At 40.8% G+C, this 25,498-nt stretch overlaps 1 protein-coding gene across 3 annotated transcripts in view; it reads left to right on the top strand.

Annotated features, from left to right (window-relative positions):
• rnf180a (ring finger protein 180a) overlaps positions 1–24,952 on the top strand; it is a 136,073-nt gene extending 111,121 nt beyond the window's left edge. For 2 of the 3 annotated variants that reach the window (XM_043689494.2, XM_087988665.1), the window contains exon 7: positions 23,925–24,952. In XM_043689494.2, coding sequence (XP_043545429.1) covers positions 23,925–24,118 — 194 coding nt within the window. In that variant the 3' untranslated portion in view covers positions 24,119–24,952. Of the gene's footprint in view, positions 1–20,119; positions 20,170–23,924 lie in introns of all 3 variants that reach the window. The other variant, XM_043689501.2, reaches the window with a different exon arrangement.
• The last annotated feature ends 546 nt before the right edge of the window (positions 24,953–25,498 follow it).

Here is a 25,498-nt window from a genome sequence, read left to right as displayed (position 1 = left end):
GCGGCGGGTGGGCGTGGGCGGTATTGTACAGGGTTTGGGGGTGGGGACGGGTGGAGGGCGTTGTTTGGGGTAGGCCTGGGGCAATGTTGGGGGTGGGCAGGTGCGGTGTTGTACTGGGTTTGGGGGTGGGAGCGGGCGGGGGGGGCGATGTTGTGGGCGGACGGGGGGCAGTGTTGGATGGGGCTGGGGGCGCGGGCGGCAGTGTTGGATGCTATGTGCTGCTGCCTTATTTCCTTAACGGAGAGCAGACTTTAAAAACTCCGAGCCCCAGAGGAAAGGCATTGATTCGATTAACCGAATAATTGATTATCTGAACGAAATAGTGCCCGTGCATCTCGATCGTATAATCGAGGTTCCTCTGTACATGGACACCAAGATCTCTCTGCTCATCTACACTACCAAGAATCTAAATGTGAGCCCAGTACTCTGCATTCATGTTACTCCATCTAAAGTGAATCACCTCACACTTTTCCACATTAAACTCCATTTGTCACCTCTCAGCCCAGCTCTACAGCTTATCTATGTCCCTCTGTAACCTACAACATCCTTTGTCACTATCCACAAGTGTACCAACCTTAGTGTCATCCACAAATATACTAACTCACCCTTCTATGCCTTCATTCGGGTGATTTATAAAAATGACAAATGACAGTGGATCCAAAATAGATCTTTGCGGTACACCAGTAGTAACTGACCTCCAGGATGAACATTTCCCACCAACCACCAACCTCTGACTTCTTTCAGCTAGCCAATTTCTGATCCAAACTGCTAAATAACCCTCAATCCCATGCCTTCATATTTTGTGCAATAGCCTACCATGGGGAACCTTACCAAACGTCTTACTGAAATCCATATAAACTGCTTTACCCTCATCCACCTGTTTGGTCACCTTCTCAAAGAACTCAGTAAGGTTTGTGAGGCACGACCTATCCTTCATAACACCATGTTGACTATCCCTAATCAACTTATCCTTTCTAGATGATTATAAATCCTATCTGTTCTAATCCTTTCCAACACTTTACCCACAACCAAAGTAAGGCTCACTGGTCTATAATTTCCAGGGTTGTCTCTACTCCCCTTCTTGAACAAGGAAACAACATTTGCTATCCTCCAGTCTACTGGTACTATTCCTATAGACAATGACGACATAAAGATCAAAGCCAAAAACTCAGCGATTTCCTTCATGCTGCCCAGAGAATCCTAGGATAAATCCCATCTGGCCCAGGGGACTTATCTATTTTCACATTTTCCAGAATTGCTAACACCTCCTCCTTATGAACCTCAATCCCATCTAGTCTAGTAGTCTGTATCTCAGTATCTTCCTTGGCCACGCTGTCTTTTTCTAGTGTGAATACTGATGAAAAGTATTCATTTAGCGCTTCCCCTGTCTCTTCTGACTCCAAGCACAACTTCCCACTACTATCCTTGATTGGCCCTAACCTTACTGTAATCATTCTTTTATTCCTGATATACATTTAGAAAGCTTTAGGGTTTTCCTTAATCCTTTCTGCCAATGACTTCTCATGTCTCCTCCTGGCTCTTAGTGCTCTTTTTCGGTCTTTCCTGGCTAACTTGTGACTCTCAAGTGCTGTAACTGAGCCTTCACATCTCATCCCAACATAAGCCTTCTTCTTCCTCTTGACAAGAGATTCAACTTCTTTAGTAAACCATGACTCCCACACTCGACACCTTCCTCCCTGCCTGACCAGTACATACTTATCAAGGACCCGCAGTAGCTGGTCCTTGAATAAGTTTCATATTTCAATTACGCCCATCCCCTGCAGTTTCCTTCCCCATTCTATGCATCCTAAATCTTGCCTAATCGCATCATAATTGCCTTTCCCTCAGCTATAACTCTTGTCCTGCATTGCATACCTATCCCTTTCCATCACTGAAGTAAAAATAACCGAATTGTGGTCACTATCACCAAAGTGCTCACCTACCTCCAAATCTAACACCTGGCCGGGTTCATTACCCAGTACCAAATCTAATGTGGCCTCGCCCCTTGTTGGCCTGTCTACATACTGTGTCAGGAAACCTTCCTGCACACATTGGACAAAAACTGATCAATCTAAAGTACTTGAACTATTGTATTCCCAGTCAATATTTGGAAAGTTAAAGCCCCCATAACAACTACCCTGTCACTTTTGCTCCATTCAAGGATTATCTTTGGTCTCCCATCCTCTACATCTCTTGAAGTAGTCAGAGGCCAGTAGAAAACTCCGAACAGGATAACCTCTCCTTTCCTGTTTCTAATCTCAGCCCTTACTGGCTCAGTAGATGAGTCCTGAAACGTCCTCTCTGCAACCTTAATACTGTCCTTAAATGTCCTTTCTGCAAACGTAATACTTTCTGCAACCATAATACATTTCAAGTGTTGTTATGTAGGATGTACAACATTGATTTGATTTTTTAATCATTCGTGGGATGAGTATATTGCGAACAAGGCAGACAGGTTTTGATTATCTTTTAATACAGGTACGTTCCTGTTAAGGTGAAAGGCAAGGCTGGTAGGTGTGGGGATTGCTGGATGACTAGAGAAGTTGAGGTATTGGTCAAGAAAAAGAAGGAAGCATATGTCAAGTATAGATAGCAGAGATTGAGTGAGCGTCTAGAAGACAGAGAATCTCTAGAAGGCAGTAGGAGTATACATAAGAGAGAAATGGGGCAAAAAGGGTTAAGGAGAATCCAAAGGGACTTTATAAATACATTAAGGGCAAAAGGGTAACTAGGGAGAGAATAGAGCCCTTCAAAGATCTGCAAGGCAGCCTATTTGTGGAACCACAGGAGATGGAGGAGATACTAAAGGAGTATTTTGCATCAGTGTTGACTGTGGAGAAGGACATGGAAGATACAGAATGTGGGGAAATAGACGGTAGCATCTTGAAAAATGTCCATATTACAGAGGAGGAGGTGCTGGATATTTTAACACACATAATGGTGGATAAATCCCCAGGACCTGATCAGGTATACCCTAGAACTGTGTGTGCAGCTTGGTATGTGATTGCTGGGCACTTTGCTGAGGTACTTGTATCATTGATAGTCCAGGTGAGGTGTCCGAAGACTGGGGGGGGGGTTTGGCTAGTGTGATGCCACTATTGAAGAAAGATGGTAAGGAAAAGCCAGGGCTCTATAGACTGATGAACCAGACATCGTTGGTGGGCAAGTTGTTGGAGGGAATCCTGAGCGACAGGATTTACATGTATTTAGAAAGGCAAGGACTGATGAGGGATCGTCAACATGGCTTTGTGCATGGGAATTCATGTCTCACTAACTTGATTGAGTTTTTTTGAAGAAGTAACAAAGAGGATTGATGAGGGCAGAGCAGTGGACATGATCTATATGGACTTCAGTAAGGCATTTGACAAGGTTCCCCATGGGAGACTGGTTAGTAAGGTTAGATCTCATGGAATACAGGGAGAATTAGCCATTTGGACATAGAACTGGCTCAAAGGTAGAAGACAGAGGGTGATGGTGGAGGGTTGTTTTTTAGACTGCAGGCCTGTGACTAGTGATGTGCCACAAGGATAGGTGCTGGGTCCACTACTTTTCATCATTTATATAAATGATTTGGATATGAATGTAGGAGGTATAGTTAGTAAGTTTGCAGCTGGCACCAAAATTGGAGGTGTAGTGGACAGTGAAGAAGGTTACCTCAGAGTACAACGGGATCTTGATCAGATGGGCCAATGGGTTGAGGAGTGGCAGATTAAGTTTAATTTAGATAAGTGCGAGGAGCTGCATTTTGGAAAGGGAAATCAGAGCAGGACTTATACACTTAATGGTCAGGTCCTGAACCCAGAGATCTTGGAGTGCAGGTCCATAGTTCCTTAAAAGTAGAACTGCAGGTATATAAGATAGTGAAGAAGGCATTTGGTATGCTTTCCTTTATTGGTCAGAGTATAGGAATTGGGAGATCATGTTGCAACTGTACAGGACATTAGTTAGGCCACTTTTGGAATATTGCATGCAATTCTAGTCTCCCTCCTATCTGAAGGATGTTATGAAACTTGAAAGAGTTTAGAAAAGATTTGCCAGTTGCTAGGGTTGGACAGTTTGAGCTATATGGAGAGGCTGAATTGGCTGAGGCTGTTTTCCCTGGAGTGTCAGAGGCTGAAGGGTGACCACATAGAAGTTTATAAAATCATGAGGTGAATGGATAGGGGAAATAGACAAGATCTTTCCCTGGGGTCGTGGAGTCCAGAACTATAGGATATAGGTTAAAGATGAGAGGGGAAAGATTTTAAAATGACCTAAAGGGCAACCTTTTCACATAGAGGGTGGTACGTGTATGGAATGAGCTGCCCAGAGGAAGTGGTGGAGGCTGGTACAATTCCAACATTTAAAAGGCATCTGGATGGGTATATGAATAGGAAGGGTTTTAAAGGGATATGGGCCAAGTGCTGGCAAGTGGGACTAGGTTAATTTAGGATTTCTGGTCGGCATGGATGAGTTCGACCAAAGGATCTGTTTCCATGCTCTACCTCTCTATGATTGTAAGATGTCTTTGAAGCACCACCTTGGACCACTGCAGGTCATATGATGTAAGTACTCCGACTATTATTTGATAGTGAGCTCTAGTATTTCAACCCACTGATGAAGAACGAACAATATATTCCAAATCAAGATGGTATGTAACTTCGAGAGGAATCTGCATGTGGTTGTGTTGCCATGTGCCTTAACCTTCCAGGTGATAGAATTGGGGTTTGGAAGGTGATGTTGGAAATGTTTTGGCCAGTTGTTGCAACACATCTTGTTGCATTCAGCCCAAGCCAGAATGTTGTCTAGGTCTTGCTGCATCCGGGAATGTATTCATATCTGAGGACTTGAGAATGGAACTGAATATTGTGTAGCCATCAGCGAATATCTCCACTTCTGACTAATGCTGAAGGGAAGTTAATCAATGAAGTGACTAAGGATGATAGGTTTATGACATTACCCTGAGGAACTTCTGCATATCAGTTTTCTGGAACTGACCTAATTGGCTTCCGACCACCAAAGTCGTGTTTTTTTAATACTAAGTACAAGTTTTCCCTTTGATTCACATTGAATTTGATTTTATTTGGATCCCTTGATATCACTCAGTCACGTACTGCCATGCTATCAAGGGTGGCCACTGTGAACTTATCTCTGGAATTAAATTCCCTTTTTTCTTGTTTGGATCAAGGCTACGCAAGTAGGTTATTGTTGAGCAACTATCCCTTGATGTCACTGTGTGCAACAGTTGATGATTGAGGTTGATTGATGGATTGGTAGTTGGATTTGACCTGAATCTTTTGGGGAATATACCTGAGTATTTTTTCACTTTGTCATTTAAAAGCTGGAGCACACCTCGTTCCAGAGCACAAGTCTTTAGCAGCACAACTAGATAATGTAGTGCCTCATTCTTTATTTCATATAAAGGAAATCAAATTGGCTAGAAAGGGACAACTTTGACATGGGAATCAAGGGGATGGATTGGTGTTTCTGGCTGTAGGTGTTTGTAAAATGCTTCAACATTTTCTTTTGTACATATGCAGCTCTCTATCATCATGTAGAATGCAGGTGTTGTGTGGTGTCCTCCTCCCACTAGTTGTCCACAATTATTCATGACCAGCTGTGGCAGGACTGTAGAGCTTTGACCTGATTTGTTGATTGTGCAGTGACTTAGCTCTGCCGATAGCATACTGCATCCATTGTGTACAGAAATGTTATAATAGTCTTCATCTTTATTTGCTCCAAGTGCTGTTACTGACATGTAATTCTGCACTGCTTCTTAAGCCAAGGTTGGTGCCCTGTCTTGTTAGTAATGGTAGAATGAAAGATTTGTTGGGTCTGACAGTACAAGTTATAGTGAAATATAATTCTGTTGCTGCTAATGGCCCACAATGTCTTATAGATGCCTGTAGGACATGTCATTAGAGCTACATCTCAGAGGACTTTAAACTAAACAGTGGGGATTGGGTTCAGTGGCATGGAAAATGATAAATTCAAAGATAAAGTAGAAAATAGGATTGGTGATAAGGTTGATGTTACCAGAAAATGAAAGGAACTAACAGAATATGTGAATGTCTATTGTATCAAGCGTTAAAGTGTTGAGAAATCCAATATTAGGCTTTGTATTTTAATGCCTGAAGCATTTGGAATAAAATAGAATAACTTATGACGCAAATGAAGATAAATTGAGGGTCGCCATAAATTTAAACTAGTTAACTTGGTAGAGGGGGAAGGCCCAGAAAAGGTTGTTGAAGTTTTTAGAACAAGTAATAGGACAGAGCATTTTGAAAGAATCAGGAACCTAACTTCAGTCACAGCAGATAAAGGACAACTATGGCAAGGGGGCAGTCAATGTAGGGCTGATGGTGTTGTACTTAAATGCACACAGTACAGAGGAACCATGATTATCTGGCAATCGATTACCTGAACTTCGGATCATCCAAGTAAGATCGCTATGTTATCTGGCATCGATTATTCGGCATTCAATTAACCAAATGAAATACTCTCCGCCCATGTCCTTTGGATAATTGAGTTTCCTCTGTATGTCAAACAAGATAACTGAGTTTGTAGCACAGATTGAAATTGGCAGGTATGATGTTGTGGATATCACAGGGACATGGCTGTAAGGAGATCAGGTCTGGGGGCTAAACATCCAAGGATACACATCCTATCAAAAGGACAGACAGGAGGGCGGAATGGGGGGGGGGGAGGGTGGAAGTTGGGTTGTCTTGTTAGTATAAAATTAAATCAAATTGATAGCAAGAAGTGATATAGAGTCAGGAAGTGAAGAATCTGTGTCGGTGGAACTAAGGAATTGAAAGGAAAAAAGACCCTGACGGGAATCATGTACAGGCTTTATGGTAGTAGGGGCAGAAAATAAATGAGGAGATAGAAAAGGTGTGGAAAAAAAGCACTACAGAGTACTACATGTATTATAGTAATCATGGGGGACTTCAACATGCAGATGGACTGGGAAAATCAGGTTGGTATTGGGACCCAAGAAAAAGAATTTGTGAAATGTCTATGAGATGCTTTTTTTTGCTGCTGCAGCAACAGCAGTTTGTGGTAGAGCCCACTAGGGAACAGGCAATTCTGGGGTTATGTGATCTGTAATGAGGCAGACTTGATTAGGGAGCTGAAGATGAATCAACTCCTAGGGGCAGTGACCATAATATGCTGGGCTTCACCTGTTATTTAAGAGGTAGAAGCATGAATCAGAAATAACTATTATAATTGAGTAAAGGTAATGTAGTGATTGTAACGAGGTCAGTCAGGTGGACCTCATAGAATATGAGTTCCCTGATTGGACCAGATTAACAGCCCCAATCAGGGAGTCCTGACTAACAGATAAAAAGTGTCAAGACATTCTGTCACTCTGAGAGCTGGCTTTGAGGGAGCTGCATCAGTGTCAAGGAATTATCATGTGTAAATGAACAGTGACTTGATGGGATATTGGCCTCTGTGGATTTATTTCAGATAACTACAAAGACATGAGAGGGAGGAGCTGGCCAGAGTTGATTCAGCAGCTGTTCATTCTCCAAGGCTGACTTTTACCCACTCCTTTGTGGGTCCAACTCTTCTTCCCCTCTCTTTGGGCTCTATGTCCACCTACCGTTTACTCCTTCCCCTACCCCCACCCCACTTTCTGCATAAATACCACCCTTTTCCCCGGGACTATCAGTTCTGAAGAAGAGTCACTGGATCCAAAACATTAACTCTGCTTTCCCTCCACAGATGCTGCCAGACCTGCTGAGTTTTTCCAGCAAGTTCTGTTCTTGCTTTTGATTGGAAGGGATTATGGAGTCATAGAGATGTACAGCATGGAAACAGACCCTTCAGTCCAACCCGTCATGCCGACCAGGTATCCGAACCCAATCTAGTCCCACCTACCAGCACCCGGCCCATATCCCTCCAAACCCTTCCTATTCATAGACTCATCCAAATGCCTCTTAAATGTTGCAATTGTACCAGCCTCCACCACTTCCTCTGGCAGCTCATTCCGTACAGGTAACACCCTCTGTGTGAAAAGGTTGTCCTGTAGGTCTCTTTTATATCTTTCCCCTCTCACCCTAAACCTATGCCCTCTAGTTCTAGACTCCCCGATCCAGGGAAAAGACTTTGCCTATTTACCCTATCCATGCCCCTCATAATTTTGTAGACCTGTATAATGACAGGAGTATATGCTGGCAATTCGGGAGGCACAGTAGAATTCATCCCAAGGAAGAAGAAATATACTAAAGGGAGAATGAGTCAAACATCAACAAGGAAAATCAGGGACTGTATAGAAACAAAAGAAAAAGCATACAATGTAGTGAAGATTAGTGAGAAACCTTTAAAAATCTGCATAGGACAATTAAAAAAGCATTAAGGTCAGGAAAAGATGAATATTAGAGTAAACCTGCTAATAGATTGCCCTTTTTTTAGATACATAAAAGGTATAAATAGCCATGTGACCTAATTGATAAGGCATCTGATCTGGTATTAATCAGGGTATGATCAGAAGAGTTTGAACTCTGCTGTGATTGTGTTATCTTGTACTGAGGAATGAGCCTAGCCAGTTGATTGAAGTTTCAGCAGGGGAGCATTTTGAGAACAGTGATCTTAATTTCTTAAGTTTTGAGATACTTATGGATAAGGATAAGACATGTCCTTGGGTGAAAGGGCAAAACTGGGGAAAGGCCACTTACAAAAGTGTTAAGAAGGAATTGGTGACATTAGACTGGGGGATGGCTATTTGAGGGTTTGACGTGTGGGAGTCTTTCAAAGGCCAGTTCAGGACCAGTGAGTCTCTGTGAAGATGAACGATAAGAATGGCAAGATTTGGGAACCCTGGATGACAAGATATATTCACAGTTTAGTCAAAAAGCAAAAGATGTATATGTAATGCTTAGGAAACTAAAATTAAACAAGGTCCTTGAGGAATATTAAGCGAGCAGAAAAGAACTTAAACAAGGAATTAGGAGGGCTGGAGCAGCCATGAAAAATTCTTAGCAAGTAGGATTAAGGAGAACCCGAAGGCGTTTTATATATATATTAAGAACAAGAAGATAGCTAGGGGAAGGGTAGGTCCAATCAAGGGTAAAGGAGAGAGTTTATGCTTGGAGCCAGAGGAAGTGTGTGAGATCGTTAATGAATACTTTGCATTGGTATTCATCGAGGAGATGAACATAGAAGATGGTAAGATTAGGGAGGCTTATGTTGATATTCCAGGGTATTAAGAAGGAGAAGGTGAGGGTGTCTTGAAAAACATTAAAGTAAGTGACTTGGGCCTGATGGGATCTATCCCAGGACACTGAAAGATGTAAGGGAGGAGATTGCTTGAAAAAATCTCTGTAACCACTTTAGCCCCAGATGAGGTCCCAGAAGACTGGAGAACAGCCAATATTGTTTCTTTGGTAAAGAAGAGCAACAGAGATAATCCTGGAAACTATAGGCCTTACATCCATGATACTAAAATTGTTGGAGAAGATTCTTAGGGACAGGATATTCTCACATTTGGAAAGGAATAGACTTACTGGAATAGTCAGTATGGCTTTATACAGGAGAGATCTAATCTCACAAATTTGATTGAGTTTTTTTTGAGGAAGTAACAAAAATGACTGATGAAGGTCGGGCAGTGGATGTTGTCTACATGGATTTTATTAAAGCATTTGACGAAGTTTTTCACAGCTGGTCGAGAAGATTAAGTCACAAGCGAACCATGGTGAGTTGGTAAGCTAGATACAGCTGGAGATCAGTGACGAGTGGTGTTCTGCAAGGAACAGTGCTGGGACCTCTGTTGTTTGTAATTTATATAAATAATTTGGATAAAAATGTAGCTGGTGTTATGACACAGAGGTCAAAACCCTCTGTTAATTAAAACCAAACACCCAGAAAAGCTCACCTTGCCTCATAATTTGTTAAAGTGTAAGTGAGTGACAGAGAACTCCTAAATTCCACTATTTAAAGAATAATAACATAGAACAGCACAGTGCAGAACAGGCCTTTCGGCCCTCAATGTTGCGCCGACCTGTGAATTAATCTAAACTCATCCCCCTACACTATCCTATCATTATCCATATGCTTATCCAAGGATTGTTTAAATCTCCCTAATGTGGCTGAGATAACGACATTGGCAGGCAGAACCTTCCACGCCATTACCACTCTCTGAGTGCCCCTGACATCTGTCTTAAATCTATCACCCCTCAATTTGTAGTTATGCCCCCTCGTACAAGCTGAAATCATCATCCGAGGAAAAAGACTTTTACCGTCTACCCTATCTAATCCTCGGATCATCTTGTATGTCTCTATCAAATGTCGTCTTAGTGTTCTTCTTTCCAATGAGAACAGACCCCCAAGTCTCTCAGCCTTTCCTCATAAGACCTTCCCTCCAGACCAGGCAACATCCTGGTAAATCTCCTCTGCACCTTTTCCAATGCTTCCATGTCCTTCCCGAAATATGGTGACCAGAACTATACACAATATTCTAAGTGCGGCCGCAATAGCGTTTTGTATAGTTGCAGCATGACATTACGGCTCCGGAACTCAATCCATTAACCAATAAAACCTAACACACTATATGCCTTCCTAACAGCACTGGGGAGAAAGTGAGGTCTGCAGATGCTGGAGATCAGAGATGGAAATGTGTTGCTGGAAAAACGCAGCAGTTCAGGCAGCATCTAGGGAACAGGAGAATCGACGTTTCGGGCATTAGCCCTTCTTCAGGAATTCCTAACAGCACTATCAACCTGGGTGGCAACTTTCAGGGATCTATGTACATGGACTCCAAGATCCCTCTGCACATCGAAAACAATTTGTTTTTTCTAACTTTAATAGTGAATGTTGAGCAAAAAATATTCACAAATCTAAGCCCCCCCTTTTCTTAACTACTTACAATCTGACCTCAACTCTATAAAATAATATGCTATTCCAATAACACACTTATTAAACATTACATTAATTTAATCTCAAACCACATAGTCTCTGTCTTCTTTGGTGTTTTCACTCTTCCAGCTGCTGATCTCCCCAGGTTCTTTCTACATCCATTTACAAAGTATTCCACAGATTCACTACTCTCTTAGAGATGAAATTCCTCCTCATTTCCACCCTCATCAAGTGACTGCTTTCTCTGAGATTATTCCTTCTGGTTCTAGACTTTACCACAATGGAAAGCAACATCTCAATATCTACCCTGTCAAGCCCCTGAAGAATCTTGTATGTTTCATTAGTGTTGCAAAGTTGCCTCTCATTCTTCAGAACTCTAATGAGTACGGGCCCAACTTTCTCAAGAAAATTGCTCTGTCCCCATGATCAACCTAATGAGCCATTTCTGGACTGCTTCTAATGTCGATACATCTGTCTATAGTTTTTTTTTTTGATTAGATTAGATTACTTACAGTGTGGAAACAGGCCCTTCGGCCCAACAAGTCCACACCGACCCGCCAAGCGTAACCCACCCATACCGCTACATTTACCCCTTTACCTAACACTACGGGCAATTTAGCATGGCCAATTCACCTGACTTGCACATCTTTGGACTGTGGGAGGAAACCGGAGCCCCCGGAGGAAACCCACGCAGACACGGGGAGAACGTGCAAACTCCACACAGTCAGTCGCCTGAGTCGGGAATTGAACCCGGGTCTCTGGCGCTGCGAGGCAGCAGTGCTAACCACTGTGCCACCGTGCCGCCCATAAGGGAACCAAAATTGCTCACAATATCCTAGATGTGGTTTAACCATGCCTTGTATAGCTTTAGCAAGACCACCTTATTTTTATATCATTTCCTATGAAATACAGGCCACAGACATATCTGAAATAAGTTGGTTGATGAGGGCAGGATCAAGTAGGTTTTTCCCTTTGTGTTCCCCTCTCACTACCTGCACAGGCCCAATCTAACAGCTGTGTCCTTGAGAACACAACCAGCTTTGTCCAACATGATGCTATCAGGGCATTTTAGTGATGTCATCAACCCATATAATGTTCTGTGTTCTTAGTACTTCTGCAATGGGAAGAGTACTGATGCTTCAACAGAGGGTGGATAGTCAGAAGCAATCTATAGGAGCTTTTGTGGTCAGTGTTTTTCCTGATACAGTAAGATTTCATACAAGTTATTGCTGAGGATTCCCTCTCAACAGTATATCCCATTTTTCTCATCATCTTCACTGCTATACTGCACTTTACCTCCAGTATGTTACTCACATTGGAGTTAGTCTACCGAACCTACAGAAAACCATTCAACCTATACCTCCTTCAGTCCAAAGCTACGATGATTCTGAGCTCAGAAATAGAGCGACAATATACTGATGACATTTGTACACACTCAGAAACTGGGCTCCAGGTCACTGATCAACTCCTTCTCCAAAGCATATTTGAAAATTCCCTTTGATAAAGCAGCAGGAAAACTAAGGCTTTTTTCCCACCTGCTCCCACAGCATAATAATTCTTAAGATTAACCGTGAGATCTTGTGAAGTGGAGACCATTTTCCATATCTTAGGTGCAGCTTCTTGACGAAGACAGACGTGGTTGTCAAAACGCATGATTGTCTGGAATTTGTCAGCTCAGCCTTCAGCCAATTGAGGAAAGAGGTATTTGAGAACCAGGATCTCAAACCCCAGAATAAGGTCACGGTTTTCCCAAGCAGCAGTAATCTCCGTGCTTGTATTTGTTCAGAACCTTGGATAACCAACAGTAGGCATCTCAAAACACAGGAGAAATATCAAAAATGATGTTTTTGCAAGATCTTCCAAATCTTGTGGCAAGGTGCTGATGGGGTTAAAAATTTTGGTTAGAAGTGTATTTTAGTAGACAGTAATGTCAGCAGAAAAGTGCAGAACAGAAGATTAGCAAATTTACCCTCTCTAGACAGGATAAGGAATGACAAGTACAGGGAGTGGATGATGGAAACAAGGAGACAGCCTAGACAGTATGATCAGCAAGATATTGGAAGCTTTGTGTTATGACACAGGGTAGACACCCTGTGCTAATTTAAACCTGCAATACAGAAATGATTTGCCCCGTGCTGTAATCTGTTAAAATTAGAGAGGCAAAGAACTATCCCAAAAGTCACTTTTAAAGTAAAAATTAACAACTTTAATTTTTTTAAAGCCTAACAGAGAATAATTAACTAACATCTATTTATCTGAACCTATATTTTACCTTCCCCCTTACAATACTAGTCCTATAAAACCCCCAATTAAGATTTATAGACAAGTTCAATTTTCAAAAGCAGCCAGCTGTCGAATCTTCTCTTGGTATCTTCCTCTGCAGATTTGCTCTCCAGGCCGATGTCAATCTTTTTCTTATGAAACTCCTTCTGCAGACAGATACATTTCAGAGAGTTCTTACTAGCAGCCTATATCTCTTGGTCTTTTAGCAGTTCTCCAACTGTTCAATTTTTCCAAGGTCAGATTGTCTCATTGGTGTTAATATTGTCAAAATACCAAATTCAAACTTGATTGGAGTTCAGTATCTTGAGGCATAATTTAAACTGATTGGCCGAATTTGCATTTGTTTTTTTGTCACATAACAACCCAGTGACTGCTTGCTGCTGGACCAAATGTTACAATGTAAATTCTCTAACACTCTGTGTGCTTGCTAAGTCCTTCAACTCTCTTAAAGATATAATACATCTCTACACCTTCATAACACTTGCATGAATGAGGACAATGTCTTTGTACATGCACACAAGAAATTTGTAACTGATGCCAGCAACATCTACTTAGCATGTAGTATTGAGAGTATAAGTTGACAAGGTTAGAATTGAATGATAGTATGTCCACCTGACCAAAGGTATTTATAAGGAGTGAATTCTTGCAAATGTTTTAGAGTTCAGTCTTTGACAAGGCTAGCTCTCCATGCATATGTTTGAAAAATTACTCAAAGGCTGTCCTTGAGCCTCCTAGTTTTTCAGGTCATACCACAGCAATATTGTTACAGTTGGCAGGATCTCAGGCCACATCACTGGAACAAGCATTGCAGGGAGGCCAGTACTTTCTAACTTACCACCCATACGTAGGGCACTTAGCCTCACCAAACCAACATGGGAGAGAGGGAATCTACAGGACTGAGGACAGGAGGTGCTGGTCAAGAATGCAGAACTGTGTTGGCAGGATAGAGACAGGAAGCCAAAGATGCGCAGGTAGGTTGAACCCCAAGAACCCTTAAACAGAACAAATTAGCCAAGCTTCATAGGTTGAGAAGCTAAGATCACACAGGGCAGGTGAAAGTCTGAAGGAACATCATAACAATGTGTTGGGAGAGATGAATGCAGCAAAGAGCACTGTAGACACTGGGTACCACAGGGATCATGGAAGAGCATCAGAAATAGATTGTTAAGAAAATGGAAGATGGGCAGAACCCAGAGGAGAAGCCCCAAGACTTACAAAATCTTCCGATAGGTCAAAAAAATGGAAAGCAGCCCACATGGTTGGCACAGCATCCACTCTCTCCAACACCAACACTCAGCAGCAACAGTGTGTACTCTTTCCAAGATACATTGCAGAAATTCACTAAAGATCCTTAGCACCTTCCAAACCCATGACTACTTCCATCTAGAAGGACAAGGGCAGTAGAAACTTGGGGACACCACAACCTGCAAGTTCCCATCCAAGCCATTGCCATCCTGACTTCAAAATATATCATTCCTTCACGGTCACTGGCTCAAAATCCTGGAATTCCCTCCCTAATGGCATTGTGTATGCACCTACAGCACATGAACTGCAGAAGTTCAAGAAGGCAACTCATCACCACCTTATCAAGGGCAACGAGAGACAGGCAATAAATGATTGATTTAATACAACCAGGGGTCATAGAGGAACCAGATTACATATCATAGAGCTGCTAGGAATAACAGGCTTTAAGAAAAGCTTGAAGAAAGGCCTGCTGGGGAAGAGCAAGTCCAATCTTGGTCACACAACATAAACGAAATCCACCCCAGAGTAGAAATTTGGCCTTAAGTAGAAAGGATGCCTAGATTCATGGATTTGCAGGGTGTTCAAGGTCTATTTCACTACTGTCAAAATTTTGTGGAGGATTTTGCAATGACCATAACACCCATACAAGATCTAACTAAAGGGAGGAAGGCATCACAGGATGATGTAGTATGGTTGGGGGTTCAACAGATATTATAGCAGGCACTCATGCACCAGCTCTGGGGCTACCTTGTATGGAAAAACTGAGCCACCTGTCCAGAAAAACTGAGCCACCTGATCTCAGTGAGCCTCCCCCACCTTACCCCAGTTCCAAACTTCCAGCTCAGCACCGCACTCATGACCTGTCCCATCAATCTTCCTTCCCACCTATCCGCTCCACCCTCCTCTCCAACCTATCACCTTTACCCCCACCTCCATCCACCTATTGCACTCTCAGCTACCTTCTCTCCATCCCCACTCCCCTCCCATTTATCTCTCTACCCCCAAAGCTCCCAGCCTCATTCCTGATGAAGGGTTCGGGCCCGAAACATCGATTTTCCTGCTCCTCCAATGCTGCCTGACCTGTTGTGCTTTTTCAGCAACACACACTCAAGTCTGATCTCCAGCATCTGTAGACCTCATTGTCTTCTGCTATTAGACTAGCTTTAATTCCAGATTTCTTAAAATTCAAGTTTCATCATCCACTATGGTGGGATTTGAAGCCCTGTATCCTGAACAATAGCCTGGAGTTCTGGATTACTCGTCCAGTGATGTTACCACTACATCATTACTTCCCCTTTGATATTGGATAAGTCGTGAATTGTGAAATGGGTTGACCAGGAATATCATGCTAAGACATACTAGGACACTTTCCTGAATCAAGGTATCATATTAAGTTTGCAATTTTTTTTGAGGTATAAGATGGATGGGTTGCACCTGAACCAGAATGGGACCAGGATCATTGCAGGGAAGTTTGCTGATGCTGATCGGGAGGATTTAAACTAACTGGGCAGTGGGATCCAGAGAAAATGTTCAGCAGGTGAGGTTGAATAACCAAAATTAGAAGTGACAGTAAGTGAATCAAGAGGTTAAAGAAATTATAGGTCAGTTAAAGCACAAAGAATTTGGTAAGGCTGGCTGGTATTTATTTTAATGCAAGGCAGATGAGTTGAGGACATAAATTAAAACTTGGGATGTAATGTAATTATTTCACTGAGACATGGTTGAGAGAGTGGCAAGATTGTTCTAGGATTTTGGATCTTCAGGCGAAACAAAAGAGGTAAAAGAGGAGGGGGTATCAAAGTATAAATCAGGGAATCAATTATGTAAGGAGGGATGACATCTTGGAAGGTTCTTCACAACTGATGCCAGCTTGGTAGAATTAAAAACCAAAAAGGAGCAGCACATTGCTGCGTGTATTAAAGGCCCCCTCACAGTTAGAGAAATAGAAGATCAGATATGGAGGCAAATTTCAGACAAGTGTAAAAGTAATAGTGTAATCATAGAAGGAGATTTCAACTTCCCCAGTATTAGCTAGGATAGTCATAATGTCGAAGATATAGAGGGACCAGAATTCTTAAAATGCATTCAGGAGAGCTTTTTAAACCATTGCATAGAAGGCCCTCAAGATGGTCCTGGACTTAATTTCAGGTAATGAAATCGGGCATGTGGTTGAAGTATCAGGAGAGAGCATTTTGCAGACAGTGAAACTAACCCTGTTAGATTTCAGTTTGTTATGGAAAAGGACAATGATAAGCCTGAAATAAAAGTAATTCCCTGGGAAGCACTGAAGATCAGATTGCTGTGCACATCCATTGGGATAGGTAGATGAAGTGGTTAAGAAGGCATATGGGATAATTGCTTTTATTAGCCAAGGCTTAGTGTTTAAGTCCAGGGAGGTTATGCTGGAGCTAAACTACAGTGAGAGTATTGTGCACAGTTCTATAATTCACAGTATAAGTGAGATATGATTGCACTGGAGAGGATGCAGAGCAAATTTCAGAGAATCCCTACAGTGTGGAAACAGGCCCATTGGCCCAACATGTCCACAACGACCCTCCAAAGAGTGACCCTCCGAAGAGTAACCCACCCAGACCCATTCCCCTACCCTATTACTCTACATTTCCACTGACTGACGCATCAAACCTACACATCCCTGAACACTATGGGCAATTTAGCATGGGCAATTCACCTAACCTGCACATCTTTGGAATGTGGGAGGAAACCAGAGCACCCAGAAGAAACCCACGCAAACATGGGGAGAATGTGCAAACTCCACATAGACAGTCGCCTGAGGCTAGAATCGAACCCATTCACTGTGCCATCCATGATGTTTACCAGAATGTTGCCTGGGCTGAAGAGTTTGGGTTAGGAAGAGAGATTGGTTAGACTGGGTTTGTTTTCCTTAAGGCAACAGAGACTGAGGGGGTCATAATTGAGATGTATAAAATTATGAGGGGCACAAATCAGGTAGACAGAAAGAAACCTTTCCCTTGGTGAAGGGAAAAATGACCAGGAAGCATAGATTTAAGGTAAGGCGCAAGAAGTTTAGAGAAGATGTGAAGATAAGTGTTTTTAACCCAAAGGGTGGTGGGAATCTGAAACTCACTCCCAAAACAGTGGGAGAGGCAGAAATCCTCATGATATTTAGGAAGTGTTTAGATGCCCTTGAGATGCTAAGACGTACAAGGCTATGGGCCAAATGCTGAAAATAGGATTCGAGTATTGCTTATGACCTATGTAGGTTTGATGAACTGAAGAGCCTTTATCTGTGCTGTGGGTGTCTACCATCTGAGGTATACTGTTCCCAGCTTCCTCAGGCGATGAGAAACTGTTTTAAAACTGTTTGTCACCTCCTACCAACCATTGAAATCAATGAAATCATCTTATGCCTTCATATAATCTTTTATTCACTTGAAGGACATGGCATTGCTGGCTATGGCAGCATTTATTACATATCTGTGGTTGCCCATGAGAAAATGATGGTGAACTACCTTGTGAACTGTAGTGTATGTGCTGTAGGTAGACCCACAATGATGTTATGGAGGGAGTACCAAGATTTTGACCCAGTGACAGTGATATATTTCCAAGTCAGGATGTTGAGTGACCCGGTGGGTAAAATTTCAGGTGGTGGTGTTCCAATGTACTTGCTACCCTTGTCTTCTAGTTGGAAGTAGTTGGGTGTTTGGAAGATGCTGTCTAAGGAACATTGGTGAATTTCTGCGGTGCATCTTGTGGATGGTATACACTACTACCGAGTTACTGCATATTTGTGGATGTAATGTCAATCAAGCGGGCTCCTTTATCCTGGATGGTGTCAAGCTTCTTGAGTGTTGTTGGAGATACACTCATCCTGGCAAATGGGGAGTATTCCATCACACTCCTGACTTTTGCCTTGTCATAGTGGACAGTCTTTACTTTCCTTTGATATTGATCTCTCATTTCCACCATACATTCTTAACCATTTCAAAGGTTGGGATATAACTTCTACTGATTCTCAAAGTTGCCAATAAGTATTGTCTTGCCTGTGACAGAAGTGGCCACAATCCTTTATTTATTCAAGAGAATTCTAAGTAGCTGCCAGTGAAACAGTTCCTCGTTTCCCTCTTTCCTTACAAATTAGGCTAGTTTTCTGCCTCAAGGTAGTGTCTGAACTTTTATTTCAATAAACTGACATCACAAAATTCAGTGATAAAATCCATCATATGCTGCAAGTTCGATCTTCTCTGCATATCTAACTTTAAGCTATTTCAAATTCCCTCATGTTACACATGAGTGCGAAGAACAGATGCCCCTCTCCAATTTTTAAATTATGTACAAAGTTGTCTCCTCTTTCCTGCAGCAAGGTTTCACAGGTCATGTGCTCATTTGTACCTAATTTAAGAAATATTCTCTGTGTGTGTGCATACATATATAATGTGTTAAGCTGATTGCTTTGCTTGTTTTTCTACCTTAAGGGATATCTTATGTGACAACTGTACTTAAAGCAACAGGATGTTTCTAATTTTAGTGACTGCCCAAAAAGAGGTCCCTCAGCATTATATAATAGTGACATTTCTGGCTGTTTAGTTAGCTACCAGAATATTCTTTATATCGCCACATGCGATTTGCATATCCTTAACTGTTTGTCCAAAGATATAGGAGTAGAATTGTCACTGGATTTGGTTGCTTTTTCTTCAACTTAATTTGCTCAAAAGCTGACCTCCGTAGCTGGAGTATTTTGCACAGCTTCAGTCTCCTTATCTGAGGAAAGATACGTAAATAGTTCTGGCTACGGACAGAGTGCAACAAATGTTTACCAGACTGATTCCCGGGATGGCAGGACTGATGTATGAAGTGTGACTGGATCAGTTAGGACTATGTTTTCTGGAGAATAAAAGAATGAGGAGGGATGTCATAGAAACCTATAAACTGGACATAGTAAACACAGAAAGGATGTTCATGAGTGCAGAACCAGGGGTCACATTCTAAGGGTATGGGTTAGGCCATTTAGTACTAAACATGGAGAGCCTATCGAATTCTCTGTCACAGAAAGCAGTTAAGGCCAAAACATTAAATGTTTTTCATAAGGATTAGATATAATTCTTAGGGTTGAAGGGATCACAAGGTATGGGGAGAAAGTGGGAATGGGTTACTGAGTTGGATGATCAGCCATAATCGTATTGAATGACGTAGCAGGCTGGAAGGGCTGAATGGCCTACCCCTGCTCTTACATTCTTTATGTTTATGAAGACTGTTAAAACATTTTGTTTTAGACAGAAGGGCATTAGTGGGCACCTTTTCAAAGATTTTAGGTATGAAAAATGTATTTAATTAACTTAGAAACTGACTATCCTTCATCTTAAAACTGATTGTTGCTTTTGTATGGTATTTTAAACTTATTGTCAGCTCTTTAAAATTAGTTTAGTCATAGATGGTGCGTTAGAATGTTTTTAGTAAAAATGCTTTTTTTGTGATAAACCCATTTTCAGCTAAATGAATGAAATAGCTCTAGGTTATTTCTCTTAAATATATATATCAAAAAATGCTTTTCAACATGACAAAATAAAGTTAAGTTCTAAAATGGTACTCGATTATGCAAATGAAATGCAAAGGTTGCCCAATTTACCTGATTTTCAGACCCAGGTTGATAGAAAGCATGGACCAGCCTTCTGTACTTATCAAGAATTATTATTTATTTCAAGTAATTCAACTCAAACTACAGTCAAACAGTTATGAACCATCGGTATATAACTCTACTAATTCCTTCTTCCAGTTGCCTCCACCTGTTTGCAGGTGGCACAGTTCGCTGTTCACTGAGAAAAGGTAACTAACTTACTGACTAAAAGTCATGGCTTACAGCAACTGCTGAGTAAAAAGTGAACTGGTATCGTTCAGGCTTAAAATGGCTTTTCTGCAGGGAACAGGCTGGTAGTAGTCTGAATAGCTTCTCTGTATCTTATTCATTGTTACACGATATTCAGCTGCCTAACAACCGATCATACAATTCTTGGCAAGCAGAAAACCTTTGTCATTGGTAACTGGCCATTATTACCAAACCAATCCAAGAGGTGTTAAACCTGCGCCCACACCTCCCCCCTCACTTCCATCCAAGGCCCCAAAGGATTCTTTCACATCCGGCAGAGATTTTCCTGCACATCCAAACACCTTATCTACTGTGTCCGTAGCTCTCCATGTGGCCTCTTCTGTATTGGGGAAACAAGACGCCAACTCATGGAAGGTTTCAAAGTACCCCTCTGGGGGACACACACACCAAACAGCCCCGGCACCCTGTGGCTGGCCACTTCAACTCCCCCACCCACTCCCTCAAAGACATACAAGGCCTGGGCCTCCTCCACTGCCAAATCCTAGCTATCCGATGCCTAGAGAAAGAACACCATAATTTGGGACCCTCCAATCACATGGCATCAGCATCGATTTCACCAGTTTCCTCATCTCCCCTCCCCCGACCTCATTCCCAGATCCAACTCTCCAACTCAGCACCACCTTCTTGAATTGTCCCATTGTCCATTTTCCTTCCCACCCATCTGCTCCACCCTCCGCTCTGACCTATCATCATTACCCCCTCACCTGCGTTCACCTATCGCCTTCACCACTACCTTTCCCTCAGCCCCACCTGTTCTCCTATTTACCTCTCAGCCCCTGTTTATTCCCCTCATACATTCCTGATGAAGGGTTTATTCCAGAAACGTCGACTCTCCTGCTTCTCTGAGGTTGCCTGACCTGCTGTGCTTTTTCGATGTCACACCCTTTTGACTCTGATTTCCAGCATCTGTAGCCCTCACTTTCTCCTAGGGTTCAGATGAGCCACAATATGAATGTCAGAGCAGACCTGATGGACTGAATGGCCTGCTTCTGCTCCTACATTTTCTGCCTTAGGTAGCTCAACAGCAGTTTCACGTAGGTAATTGGGAATCGGCAATTAATTCTTGCCTTCATATCCAATGAATGAAAGATAAGTAACATAAATAATTTAAAATATGCACATTAGAAATGTATATTTAAAAATTTGGCTTTTTTTGAGCAGTTGGAATATTTAATGTCCTTGTGCAGACTCCAGAAACTGCTTTCAGTTTCAGGAAAATAATGATGGCAAATGCCAACCCACTGTCATTCCTACAATAAACATCAGGACTTCAGAAATTAAGAATCTCAATAGATGAAGTAATATCACCAATTTTTGATCAGACTTTAGACAGACTTGTGAAATGATGCTCTTGAGTAAGAAATGTGTTTCACTGATATCAGAGAAACAGATTTGTGATGTATTTGAGAACCCCATGTTCCAACAAAATGAAAAATGCTACCTTACTTAAAATAAGTTTTTTTTTGTGATTTATAGTAAAACAACTTTATTAATGAGTCAGAACGGCAACATAAAAATGCCATTAATAAATGTCTGAAAAGACATTTATAAAATAGGGCAGCACGGTGGCTCAGTGGTTAGCACTGCACCAGGGACCTGGATTCACAGAACCAGGGACCTGGGTTCGATTCCCACCGCAGGCGACTGTCTGTGTGGAGTTTGCACATTCTCACCATATCTGCGTGGGTTTCTTCTGGGTACTGTGGTTTATTTCCACAATCCAAACATGTGCAGGTCAGGTGAATTGGCCATGCTAAATTGCCCATAGTGTTAGGTGCATTAGTTAGGTGCATTAGTCAGGAGTAAATATAGTGTAGGGGAATGGGTCTGGGTGGGTTAGTCTTCGGAGGGTCATTGTGGACTTATTGGGCTGAAAGGTCTGTTTCCATACTGTGAGGAATCTAATCTAATTTAAAATAGCAATAGACGATTAAATAAGAACTTGGACAATCTTGAACATGATACCATCTTTGCCCCATATGAAATGTTGACGAATGCAATTTATGCTGAACTATTGATATGCTCGATTATTTATGCTCAACTATTGATATTTTTCATGCATGGAGAATTTAATTGAATATGAAATTAATATAGATATATAAAAATATACGTGTATCACTGGAAATTCGAACTTCTAATTGTTTCTGAATTTGTTTTGAGTGCCGAGTAAAATTTTCATTATCAGTAGTTTTTAAATGTAGACTGTCATTGTAGATCATTTGATACTGATCAAAGAAGCGAATATGAGAATGTATACTATGAATGAGCTCTGTTCATAAAAAAAGTTAAAAAGTGTCATAAAAATAACTTTCTGGCATTGGTGTTACAGAACTTAATGCACTTACATTATTAAAGTTATCTTTTACTTCTTGTTTGCTTCTTTGAAAGATCACTAATGCTTTGTTTACCAAATATTTGCATTTCTTGTGCAGTATAACATGCCAATTTTAACATCATTGCAATCAATGCTTATCCTTGAATCTTTATGTGATAAAATTCAAAACTAGCAAAAAAACTAAATGAACAGATAATTCACTGTCATCATGGTTCCATTGAAGACACCTTTTATTTTAATTTAAGAAGCTAAAATGAAAGTTTTTTTCTTGTTCTGTGTAATAAAGCATGGGGTAGAGGAAATGTTATACTCCACACATTCATTTTCTATCAGAATTGATTTTAGATTTTTTTTGTGATTGGCTGCAGCTAATGATCAATAACATAAGACAGGTCCACATTTAAATGTAAAAGATGTTTAGTTGTCTCTGTGGGCAATAGAGCAACAGTAGACTTGTCCCAGTCATCTGCTTTCACTATCATTGAAAATAATACCTGTTTACACATAACTCAGCTCTGTGCAGCTTTTGACAGAAATGTTCATGATTATGTATTTGTGGCGTCCCAACTTTAGAAAGAATCCCTTCACAATGTGACTGGCTAAAAATACCTTATAGCATAGACATTTTAGAAACCACAAAAGTGTTGATCAAGAGGAAGAAATAAAAGTGCTTCAACTACAACCCAATAAGGCAAGATTTGAACCCAAGAGAAACTTCAGCGCCATAGCCAGAAGTCGGGAATATGATCAAATGAAGCCTCTCACACACGTTGCTTGAATTGCTTGGTCATTCATATCAAGATTATTTCCACTCCACTTTAAATTAGTTTCTTCTTCAGTCCTGGATTATTATTATTAATGGCATGACCAATATTTAATGAACTTGAGAAACTTTAGCTGCATTTTTAAACAACCACAATCATATTGCAAAGATACTATCACAGGTGAGGAATTCCAGGACTTTGACTCAAAGGTGATGAAGGAAGAGCAATATATTTCCCAGTCAAAGTGGTGTGTGGCTTGGATAAGAACTTAGATTCTTCAGAATTCTATATGAAAGCAACTGTCAACATTGAAATGATAAAATTGAACAGAAGTCTTCATGTTGCTTGGAGCTGTACTCAGATGTCAGAAATTCAACTGGTCTCCAACCATGTTGCACCTCTACATTAGTTATTTGAGTTACAATTTGAAAATTCACATGAAGTGAATTAAAAGACAGAAGTTCCTCTATCTTTGTAGCACTGCACTTTATGGCCTACACTGTTCATCTGTAATTTTTAGTGATTCTGTAGCAGATATATTCTGCTGTCGGTGACTAATGAGCCATATGCCATTAATTGTTGTATATCATTGCAGGTGTTGGAAGACATTCAGATGCTGTCACAAGAAGACAGTTCCCTCATGGTGCCTACAGACTGGATTTTGAAGATGACAATCGTGGCTGGAGATTTGATATGGACATGGTTATCATTTATATCTATTCTGTCAATTGGGTCATTGGATTCATAATTTTTTGCTTTCTCTGCTACTTTTTCTTTCCATCTTTTTAAATTGGTGTATTAGTACCTTGGCAATGCGAGGATTGAGAAAAAAGTCGAATCACATAATGTTGATCAGTAGCAAGTTTTCATTGAACAAATTTTCTTAAGTATTGCACATTTTTAGTTGAAGACCCCTGGGGACACGATAAGGGTAAATATATTTGAAGGCATAAATTTGCAATGTTCTTTCTAGTTGCAATTACCTTCTGCGTTATTAACCAAGACTGTTGAAATCCAAACTGCCATTAGTGGAGTCTGCAGAGTGCAGTTAATACAATTTACTCTAGGTTCAATTGCCATAAAACATTAAACACGATTTGTACTTAGTTCAAAAATTTGAATGTAACCAACTCAAAGTACGATTAATTTATTCCATAAAAATAACTTATGGCATTTATTTCCTCTGCCAAGAAGCTATTGACTAAAGATTAATACTACAAGTAACTGGAGGTACTGGAGAATACATTCTGTTAAAAACTAGAATTGTATTGCAGGTTTTAGACAAGTCACTTTCATTTGTTTAAGCTCATTTTTCAAATGCAAACTTGAACAGAATGTTAACAATACATTAGATACCCAAAAGCAAAAATATCAGTGCATTGAAACACTGATTTAAAATAATTTCTCGCTTAATCTTTCCTTGTTCCTAATTTTATTTAAAATTGCTACCTTAAATTAAACATTATCATTTCCATTTAAATAAAGGTTAGTAAGATAATGGTGGATAATTTTTTTTAGTAATGATAACTGATAGAAATATTAAAATCACACTTGTTTTAACTTAATAATTAGTGTTTGCTAGTGTGGTGTAATTTGATCAGTAAAAAGATCTTTATTATTGTACTTGACTCACATAAATGCTAGATAACACTTCTTTACTTCCTTTTGATTTTTCCAGTAACTATAATTATTAAGAGGTCAATGATGGATCCTTGACAATTGATGAAAACATTGTCTCCACTATTCCAACTTTATACCATTTGTAGCAATGGAATCTATGAGATCAATTTTCATGAAGGCCAGACATGGGATCAATAGTCATGCACAGGGAGACTGATGAGAAACTGGAATTCTGTTATAATTGGGTGTCATTTGAATCAGATCTAATAGCTACCAACAATCACTGATAGGTGACTTGCCTGTCTGGTGAGTGGGAAATCATTTTGGATTACAATACAATTTAATGAGGCTACACACTTCAAGTTCTCCTACAAAATTATCACTACTGATTCTACTGCCACGAATGAGATGAACTAAATATACTTATAGATTCTTTTCTAACCCATTACTGCTATGTTCCTCTGCTATATAATGGATAAATGGCACCCTATGCCAACAATTACTAAGAAAAATTACAAGGGATCAGGGTTAGGCTTTGATTAAAAATTG

Source organism: Chiloscyllium plagiosum, unplaced genomic scaffold, assembly GCF_037043375.1.
Source record: "Chiloscyllium plagiosum isolate Xiang-an unplaced genomic scaffold, Cpla_swu_hap1 HiC_scaffold_1, whole genome shotgun sequence".
Classification (NCBI taxonomy): domain Eukaryota; kingdom Metazoa; phylum Chordata; class Chondrichthyes; order Orectolobiformes; family Hemiscylliidae; genus Chiloscyllium; species Chiloscyllium plagiosum.
The sequence above is the reverse complement of the archived record's forward strand: the minus strand, read 5'-3'. Positions and strand labels throughout refer to the sequence as shown.